At 44.4% G+C, this 10,365-nt stretch overlaps 1 protein-coding gene, 1 long non-coding RNA gene and 1 other non-coding gene across 3 annotated transcripts; all 3 read left to right on the forward strand.

The window, feature by feature from the left end:
• The first annotated feature begins 969 nt into the window (after positions 1-969).
• trnaa-ugc (transfer RNA alanine (anticodon UGC)) lies at positions 970-1,041 on the forward strand. The gene has a single exon. It is a non-coding gene; the product is annotated as a tRNA-Ala (tRNA).
• A 2,433-nt stretch (positions 1,042-3,474) lies between these two features.
• Positions 3,475-4,958, forward strand: LOC143012828 (uncharacterized). The gene is made up of 2 exons (XR_012965087.1): positions 3,475-4,102; positions 4,459-4,958. It is a non-coding gene; the product is annotated as an uncharacterized LOC143012828 (long non-coding RNA).
• Positions 4,959-7,661: 2,703 nt separating this feature from the next.
• snai1b (snail family zinc finger 1b) lies at positions 7,662-9,931 on the forward strand. Its single transcript, XM_076166806.1, has 3 exons — positions 7,662-7,886; positions 8,137-8,676; positions 9,038-9,931. Exons 1-3 carry the CDS (start codon positions 7,805-7,807, stop codon positions 9,217-9,219), a joined length of 804 nt encoding a protein of 267 aa, XP_076022921.1. The 5' UTR covers positions 7,662-7,804; the 3' UTR covers positions 9,220-9,931.
• The last annotated feature ends 434 nt before the right edge of the window (positions 9,932-10,365 follow it).

A 10,365-nucleotide genomic window follows, 5' to 3' on the forward strand; every position in this document is an offset into this window, starting at 1 on the left:
GAGGATATTATGGAACTGAACCAGTGAGCTATTATAATCTCCCTATACACGGATTAGGATACTGGTTTAACGAGAAGAGACACATTTCAGAACTCAAATATCCTTCATGCACGTGCGATGTAGATGTGCATTTGTGTGTGTATGTTCTTTCTGTTACTAACAGTGTTTCTCACTCAGGGTGCGTGGGAAGATGAGTCCCCCTGCTCAGCTGTGTCCCCTAACTCGGGACCACAACATGGTCAGGGTTTAGCCTGGGTTAAAAATAGCCCCCCAGAAAGGATTAAATCAAAGTAAAAAACAGCCACATACCTTTTTTACTTTTCCATTAATTCCTAGTGATATTAATTCAGGCCTTTGTTTACACCCCGCCACTTAAGAGCTTGGACGCTCTTGACCTTGTGCACTTAATTCAGATTTGTTGCGGGGCTGCAGCAGGGCTCTCAAAGTATATTTGGTCAAGGTTTGACAAGTGCAACCCCCATCCTAGTGGTGGTCTTGACCTGGACTTATCTGGTTTTATGTGGTTTTGAATTATAATTTCATTACAAATATGAAATAAATTTGAAAACAGGCTTTCATTGTTAAACTAGTGCACTTTGGACAGGTTAGGTAAGCCTTATATAATGTGGTTTGGGCTGAGAAAATCAACATGTTCAACACTGTTCTTGCCAGTCTTTATTCGCTTAATGTGACATTTAATACCTGTTTGACGTCACGACCCAAATCAACTCTGTCTGCTGTGGGGCAAATTAAAGCTGTCTGTTCGGCGTGTGTGTTCAAAAGACACACACGCGCGCGCTCAAAATACACGGAAAAGTTCAAGGGTTGAAGCTTGTATGATAAACCTCATGTTACATAATTTGCTCTGAGTGCGAGCAGAAATATCCTGTTCAACAACTGTCTCCTGTTACGCGCAAGCTGCGTGTTACAGTACTTTATATAGGCCGCAGAGCACCTTATTGTCCAGTAGGGGATGTAGCTCAGTGGTAGAGCGCATGCTTTGCATGTATGAGGCCCCGGGTTCAATCCCCGGCATCTCCACTCCTTTTCACATTTGTATGGAATACTTTTCGCTTGTGGGGGAAAAATTAAGAAATATAATGGAATCTTTCAATTTTCTTCACCGAGTAAGAGAGTACTTTTTTTTCTAAACATAATTATGACCACATTGTCCACTTTCTTTTGTCTAGGAAAGGACCAGGGTCACATTTTGCAGGTATAATCACAGATTTATGTTTTTACTGACAATTTGACAACAATCAAACTCTAGGAATAAGGATTCAGGCAGAAACCCTGTGGTCAATGCAATGCAAAGTCCTAGCCTAGACAAAATAAGGCTGACATAGACACTGTCATCTCCTTTTAGCAAGGAGCATTTTAGCCGAGGCTGTCTGCACAGGGGGACACAGTATCTGCAATGAAATGAGACCACTCAGAGGGTCAAACCCTCTCATGCACCACTCATAACCATCTCAGCGTGTGGGTTAACCATTTCTCCTTAACCCACTTGCTCATTGTGTCAACGTCTTGACCTAAAACTCCAGTTTAAAGGACCATAACTGGTTACACAAACTCACTGAAGAGAGAGGTGAAGTACTGTACTGCAGGATACACGTGAGCCCATATGACCCAGTTCTGAAAAAATGTGCAATACAGCAGTTCAACACAGAAGAAATGGAACATGTACATTTGCAGAAGGATTGGGAGTAAACTTTACAAATACATCAAAGGTAATAGAAGTTATTGTGAAGAAGTGTACTCAAATAAATTAATTTTGTTACTGTACTACATCTATAGAGCAAACAAACCATTCATGCCTGTGCCTGCCTGCCTTTACATTTAACGCCAACCCTGCACAAACTATACGCGACACTGCCTCTCTAATTCTGCGAGTTTTGAATCATTACTCTGCGAGCAAGATGTTTTTTAGACACATTATGTCACTGAAGGAAATGCATCAGCTGTAGTTCGTATTGCATATTGTGACTGTAGCATCGCGGGTGTGACTCTACTAACCTCTGCTCACCTCTTTATCCGCCCAATTCCTCACCACGTCGGTAACCTTTTCGGTTATTGTTGAGCTTTGACTGCCCTCTTGTGGTTAAGTAGAAAATAACACTCAATAGATCAGTTCAAAATGCGAACGCCAGATGTCACCACTTCATAATTTGTTCCAAAATCATCACAATAGAGCTTTAGGTACAGTATTTAACCAGCTGTTTTGAAAAAACACATCTGGCTTAATTTGAGTTTCTTTTTAAGGCTTATTTTTGATATGATGTTAGAAATGATAACTTGTTAGAAATGTAGGATTCTTGTCAGACTTTTGGTTTGTCACAGCAGTAAAGATGTGACTACTTCAGTTTTATTTTATTTTTTTATTTTTTATTATCAAGATTCTATCAATTCTTTTAAATCCAACATCAAGATAAAAATAAAAACAAAATACCAATAATAATTTCTTGAAACATACAGTTCATTCAATTTGACTTGTCAAATCTACTTATTCTTTTAATTATTATAGTTTATCATTTAACTACCACATTCTAAATCATTTTTCTACTTTGTAATCCTGCTATGATAGAACTGTCCACTGTGATACTTTTCTTGAACTTTCATAGTATAAATCATTTTGTAACTAAACTAACTGTAGCAGTAATCCTGTCACTGAAGGATGTTTTCCACACACATTTTGTAATCAGGAGTTTTTAATTACCTCCTGGCCATTACATGTCCTTTAATAGTGCCATACTTTACTTCAAAGGTTGCAGTCTGTAGTGTCTGCTGTCCAGATAAGGTCAAACTGGAGATGGACACACACACACACACACACACACACACACACACACACACACACACACACACACACACACACACACACACACACACACACACACACACACACACGCGCACACGCACACACACACACACAAAACAATTCCATCCCAAGCAACATCTGCCTTCCTGGAGAGGTTTGGGAAAGACAAACAAACATTGCAGTTCTTTGTGAATGTTCATCTTTTGACCATAAAGATGCTCTAAGTCTCAAGTTTCCACATTGTGTCCTAAATTTACACCAGCTTTTCAGCACCTCAAATATAAAACTGAAATATTTACTTTCCGCCTGCAATTGTGTTCGCCTGATGTCATCCTGCCAAATGTGTGCGGACTGATTCATGCAACAAACACACTCAGACCTCCGACCACACACAAATATTGTACTGTGTTATTATCTCATGGTGATTGATGAATACAGAGCAGAGGTTCATTAGAGCCACAATTTATCACACATGTACACATACACACACACAAACAAGTGCACAGCATCGAATATTGCTGTTGATGCTAAATCTATTCGTCACAGTGAGACAACGCACACAAAAAGAAACAATAAACTGCTTTTCCATCTAATTCTTCCTCTAACAATTGAATAATATATGTCACAGCTTCAATAGCATTTTGGAAATAAACTGTGATTACGTTTGACCACAATCAAGAACAAATAATCTCACTGAATTCTTTACAATATAATATAATCTTATATGCCAATACTCAAATACACAAATCACCAATCACCTCCCTCCTCCACTCCAGGAGCCGTGCTCTGCTCTACAAGCCAGAGTGCAGACAGATGGGCACAGAGGGAGATGTGACAGCAGGTAAAGCCTATGATGTTCCCCACTATCCTCCTCTGGGGTCACTGCAGCAAACAGCACCAGAGACAGCCGGGATTAAGATTTTTCTGGCAGCTCAGAGGTCAAAGGGTCTGGTTTCTGTGAACATCAGTGGCTGAATTTCCGACCTTCGTATGGTCTCTGCAGATCGCTCAGTCGACAGAAGCATCACAGCGCCTCAATAAAAGCATAGCAAGAAAGAATCAGTAAAAGGGATTTGGTCTTTAAAAAATATATTCAGGTATTGTACGTATACGCTCGGTCTTGTGAGGGCTTTGAATGAACATGTTACAGTCTGGAGTGTACAGATGTACTTCTATTGTTTCAGAATGTGTGAGGATGGAGGCAGAGAGATGTTTCATGAAGAATCACCAGCCCTCTGTATGGTTCAAGCATCTTTGATCAAGACAGTGCCTGAAAATGAGCGTGTAAGTGTGCAAATGTACATGGCATGTGTGTGGGAGTGTGTGTATCCATACAGCAGGTCTGCATTCCTCAGGGATAACCTTATCTCCCTCCTGCTGGGCTTATGGACCTCTGAACTGTAGGGCAACACACACACATGCACGCGCGCACACACACACACACACACACACACACACACACACACACACACACACACACACACACATAGCCACAAATAAACATACAAACAAAGTGATACATACATTTGATACACCACAACAGAAAGAAACAGCTTCCAAAATAGAACATGGTGCTGTGTGTGATGATTAAATCTTACTTTGTCCATATCTGCATTTACCCTTAAACACAAATTTAACAGGAGCCAGAAATGAGCAAGTGGGGGCCAGAAACAACTGGTTGAACTGGAAGAGATGATGGTAGAGTCCAACAGCCCTGGCAGCTAATCAGAACAAACTGTTTTCATTCAGATTCAACAGGAAGATGGCCGTGTCATCACACCCACCCACTCCGCTGAGCAGTCTCCTTTGAACAACAAATGAAGGTGTTGTGATGTTTGAAAGGGGCTCTGAGCAGCGAGCTCAGTGTGCATTGATGAGCGGTATGTCAGGACGCAGCTATGCAGAGGGTCGTACCTCCACAGCGGTCTGCACAATGAAAGGCATATACACATTAATGTGTAGATGTAAATGCAGCTGAGTGGTCGTCACCTTTTGTCTCGGTGAAGTGAAGGATAACAATGCAACTGAGTGCTGGGGGATTATCAGCAAAGGTCAAACTGAAAGGTGCAACAACACACATGAACTTACTGATTTAAAAAGAGAACGGCAGGGAAATGAAATTAAAGATGTGATGAAATGTCACTTTCATTAAAAAACCCTCACAATTAAATTTTTATCATTAACATCTTTTACTTGTGTTCAATCCTAAAGTGTATATCAATATAATACTTGTGATAAAATCTCACCATACCATGAATACCTTTACTGTTAAAATGTTTTGTAGGAAACCTTTTTAAAACACATTAAAGAGACAAATCTAACAGGTTCAAAATAAAAAAAGTTTTATTGTCAAAGGATGACCTAATCGTTACAGTTAAGCACCAAAATTACATTACATTACAATCATTTGGCAGACGCTTTTATCCAAAGCGACTTACATTGCAATACACTACCACCCTTTGCAGAGGGGGGAGCAATTGAGGGTTCGGTGCCTTGCTCAGGGGCACCTTGGCAGGGACTCAATCCAGCGACCCTCCGGTTCCCAAGCGGAAGCTCTACCCACTGAGCTACTGCCTCCCAAAACCAGGCCATTGATCATTGATCTGAGCAAAGGTTTCTTCAGTAATCAATAAATTGTTGCCATCATTTAGTGTAAGCGCTGCACTTGTTTCTCAGCCAGTTAACAGTATGTTCTTACGCCCCTGAAGGCATCATCATTAATTTCAAAGAGTCACTCTGACTTGCTTTTGATTGCAGTACATTTTTGGCAAGAGTGTATGAATCCTCCCTAAGATTAGAATGAAAGCAGATTTGTCTTCTATTTTTAGTGAGAAGAAGAGGTTTGAATATGTGTGTGTGTGTGTGTGTGAGTGAGTGAGTGTGTGTGAGTGAGTGTGTGAACGCAGGCTGATTTGTCCCCCAGGCCAGAGAACAGAACATCTGTTCAGAGCAGCAATCCTGTCACCTCCTCACGTCCTCCGGGTCACGAGGTCGCGCAAACCCCTGTCCTTACACAAATTGTCCTCCAGTCACACCACGAGCCTTTTGACTCTGCTTGAACAAATCAGCTGTTTTCACTCTTGTGTCTGTCTGGTCAGGTGGGTGTTCATTTGGTCATTTGTGTGCGTGTGGGTGTTTGTGTGTTACGATGAACCACACAGATTGTAAAGCGCTATAATAAATCTAATACAGGGTGTCAGATAGTGACACTAGTTTCATCCACAGCAGCCCAATTACACCTTCAGATTACTTTCACGTGTGTCTTTGCTGAGTGCCTTTTGTTTCTCCTGCTGCCTTGACCTCATGACACCCCCCCCCCCCCCCCCACACACACCCAGGCCAGTCTACGTGGCGTCGGCGTCAACGAGCGATCTAACGACGTGTGAACATTTGGGCACGTAGTGACAATGGCGCCTTTCGACAGGTGCACATACCCGCCACCCACCACTCAGTCCACCGCCGAAGAGCTGTCGACTCCCCTTGTAATGCTAAACAGGACCACTGAAGACGGTCACGTTGCATTTTAATGCGCGACACCTGAGTTTCAGACCCGACGAGCAACACATCAGCCCCCCCAAAATGACTCCACACTCCCGGATCCATCATTTCTAATGTCTTAATGATGATTTTTAAAAACATTTTCTTCGCCTTTGCTCCGCTAAACTACGATGATAAACTGCTATACGATCAGTTTTAAATGAACGATAAGCTTGGTGCAGAAATATGACCGTTACTTGCCACTTTTACGCACAGATCTGCGCACATTACGCACAGGGGGAGCCGGAGTGGATTTCCTCTCTCCTCAGGGCGACATCATGCGTCGCGGTGCCAGGGGGGGTTTATGGTTTACTGCTCCGACCTTACAGCAGCTCATTGTTACGTTAGGCTCGGTTAATTTTTGCTTCAGATCCCGCTGCGAGAGAACCCGGAGAACAGTGCCCTCTTTTTTTATCTAAACATCGTTTCCCGCAGAGACAGCAGCAGTCGGGACGAATCGAGAAGTTTTATGTGGAGAGGGGAGCAAAGTGAGCAAAATCTGTTTCCTGCCACTCTCTCTCCCTCTCTCTCTCTCTCTCTCTCTCTCACACACACACACACACACACACACACACACACACACACACACACACACACACTCATAAATCTTTTTCAGAACAATCAAATCATTGCAGCTAGATTCTTAATTAGACATTTCCCACAAGTTGTACCACGGGATGTAAACAATGAGCTCATGGTTGTAACGAAGTCACAATAACACATCAAAGCTCGCAACTATTTCACAAAATATCAGGATTATTCTCTAAATGTTGGTTGGTGTGTAGCAGAATTACAGAGAATAAAGATTTTAGGACAAAGCCGACAGAGGGCGCTGCAGCTTCAATTTGTCATTGGACTTCAGTGAGGAAGAAGATGCAGGAATGATGAAGGAATTAAAAACATTGATATAATCCGCTTTGATCTTCCACGTTTTAATTTTCTTCTTTTTTTACACAGAAATGACGCTACACACTTCCTGTTTTGGTGTCATACGTGAGACAAAGCTGCTTTTTCTGTTGAAGTCACACATTTGGAGCAGATTTGGGTTTGAATAGCTTGATCATCAATTCACATTCAAATGTGTTTGTGCCTCCAGGTGACGACTGAGTCATTAGAGGCTTGATTGTGCGTCGCTGGGGCTTTTGGCACGTTGGGCACCTGTGGCGAGGCGCTGGTGGCACCCTGACGCACGGGGTGTGTCTGAGGGCGGAGACCTGCCCGCCCCCCACACACACACACCCACTCCGTCTCCCCTCTGCTCAGTATATGAGGAGGCAACTTTACGGTCCCTGAAACAAGACGCAGTTCTTGCCTGCAGAGCTTTATCAGTGGTTTTTACCATTTGTGGTTTGCAAATTCATCAAGAAGGAAGGGCAGCACGAAAAGCATCAGAAGGAATTCGGAGGAAGTAATCTGTTTCACTCCCTCCGAGAATCTTAAGATCTTAACATGCCGAGGTCTTTCCTTGTCAAGAAATATTTTTCCAACAAAAGGACGGTTTACAGAGAGAGTCATCTGGAGAGCCAGACTGGTAAGTTGATCTGGAACTCAATCATGATCAAGTTGAGAAGGACTGAGGTTTTAGATGTTGTGGCATCATGCAATAAAGTTGTTGCTGAATTGAATGTGGAGTGGAAAGGAATTGAACTAATTGCATTCATGGGTTCACACATAAGTGTGAATCAGGCCAAAAGACAGTTGTGAAAGAAGTTAGTTGTATGTTCGACATTGACATTATCTGTCCCAAGTATACATTAACCTGACTTCCTGTCTCTCTGCAGCAGTGATTCCAGAATGCTACCCCCTGGCCGAACTTCCAACCCAGAACAACAGTTCTGCCCTGACCTGCTATCTCACCAGCTCCATCTTCCCAGACATCCTGCCTGCACCCATTTCCCCCATTCCTGTGTCACCCGCTTTGTCCCCCTCATCTACGGCACCGCTGGACCTCAGCAGCTCGCCGTCCAGCAGCAGCGGAGAGGAGGAAGAGGACGGCGGGCGTACCTCAGACCCCCCCAGTCCTACAGAGTCCATCCAGAGCCTCTTCTACTGCATGCAGTGCACTAAGAGCTACCGCAGCCTCTCCTCTCTGTCTCGTCACCAAACCTCCCACTGTGCCCAGAGGACGCAGACGCCATCTCTGCCCAGCGAGGCCTCACCGCGCCCGGCCTTCTACTGCAAACACTGCCCCAAGGAGTACACAAGCCTGGGGGCCCTGAAGATGCACATCCGCTCACACACCCTGCCATGTGTGTGTCCCACCTGCGGGAAAGCTTTTTCCAGACCGTGGCTGCTCCGAGGACACATCCGCACACACACAGGTAAGAACAACAACAAACCTCTTTCTCACATTGATCACTGAGTGGAGATCTATTGGCTTGTAAATGTAACAGTCGGCCGCAACAAGTGGTCATTGATATTCATTGATGTCCCCTAAGGTGTGAGCAAATGTTATTGCTTAGCACGACACAATCTTATCTTCACCCCAGCCTGGTAAAGTCAGTCCTCAGCAGTTAGGATAGAGCTCCCAGGTGAGCGGCTGGAATCCTTTTGTTTGGCTGTCAGGTGACATTTGAAAAACAATGACCAGAGGACTGAGCTTTTGGACTGTAAATGACTTTTTAAGCTGATGGTTCCCTGAGGCTAACAAGTATCTCTCCCTCCTTTTCCTCCCGCGTCCAGGTGAGCGTCCCTTCTCCTGCCAACACTGCAACCGGGCCTTCGCCGACCGATCCAACCTGCGCGCCCACCTGCAGACCCACTCCGAGGTGAAGAAGTACCAGTGCGGCTCCTGTTCCCGGACCTTCAGCCGCATGTCGCTGCTGCACAAACACAACGCGTCCGGATGCTGCCCTGCCCCATAGATTCCCCACTAACTGGGGGCCAGCTGACGTGTGTGTGTGTGTGTGTGTGAGTGTGCAAGAAGAATCTACAGAAGCCATGACGGGACAGCAAACAAAACTGTTGTGTCGCTTTCATGAAAGGACTTAACGTGCCTTAAATTTTTCAGGAGTCTGTATATTTTTAGATGACGTTGATATCGGCTGGAACTTTTCTGCCGGGCTATGTCAAGTGTGTGTGTGAGGGCAGCTGGACATGCAGTTAATTCCCAGGAAACTCCCATCGGTGCCGGCCGGTCCGGGACTCTGGCCATGTTGCAGCTGCTTGGGGTGTGTGTGTATTGGGGATGTCATTCCTCACCATACTATACATACATGGCATGTGTGTATATGAGCAAGTGTGTGTGTGTGTGCGCCTGTGTTGAGACAGCTGTCTGCGTATGACGAACTGGGGAGGCAGGGTGCTGAGAGACGCGTTAGCTGTGACCTCGACGACAGGTGACCCTCCGCTCGCCCCCTCTGCTCCCAGCAAACACACACTGTTGTTGGACATGAAAGGACCACTTGAAATTGACCAAAACTGCAACCTGCCTTTATATGTCAGTGACATTGTTCTTGGTTGATTTGCAAACACGGGACATTTTGTTGCAAGTGGTGCGGATACAAATTTTATGCACCATCTTTTTAAAAACAAGCCATTTTAATTGAAACCATGATGTGATACCTTTGTCAATTTGTCTTTCCACTTGTAAATAATAAAGATGTTTTTAAAATGATCCTGCCTTGTGCTTGTTTCTTTTTACGTAAACAAACATTTCAGCGTCAATCATTCTCTCCATATGAGTTCATCTGGACAGACGTGCCAGCGTCTGAATGGGAAGACAGAGTCGTGCGTTGTTCTGTAGACGGGGACGGGTTTGTGTACTAATGACTGATGAGTGGAACACCTGCACACACCTGCCAGCCTATCGGCACACACACATGCACAATAGGTTTTGAGAGCTTTGGGGTGGGTTGGACGGGGGGACAGTGCAGGGGCAGGTGAGTATAGGGAATAAGTGTACAGGCAAAAAACAGGAGGAAGATGCTGAGGAAGGACGGGTCAGAGCAGTTGCTGTAAATTTAGCTTGTGGCTATCTTATCGAGGCACTTCCTGCTGCAGGCGGGGCT

The sequence above is a fragment of the Genypterus blacodes genome, unplaced genomic scaffold (assembly GCF_046128005.1).
Source record: "Genypterus blacodes isolate CSIRO-AG114 ecotype Tasmania unplaced genomic scaffold, CSIRO-AGI_Gbla_v1 ptg000156l_1, whole genome shotgun sequence".
Classification (NCBI taxonomy): Eukaryota; Metazoa; Chordata; class Actinopteri; order Ophidiiformes; family Ophidiidae; genus Genypterus; species Genypterus blacodes.

Coding starts and splice junctions, on each gene's coding strand:
- snai1b (XM_076166806.1), top strand. CDS start 7,805: ATGCCGAGGTCTTTCCTTGTCAAGAAATATTTTTCCAACAAAAGGACG. Junction 7,887..8,136: donor TCATCTGGAGAGCCAGACTG/GTAAGTTGATCT, acceptor GTCTCTCTGCAG/CAGTGATTCCAGAATGCTAC. Junction 8,677..9,037: donor ACACATCCGCACACACACAG/GTAAGAACAACA, acceptor TCCCGCGTCCAG/GTGAGCGTCCCTTCTCCTGC.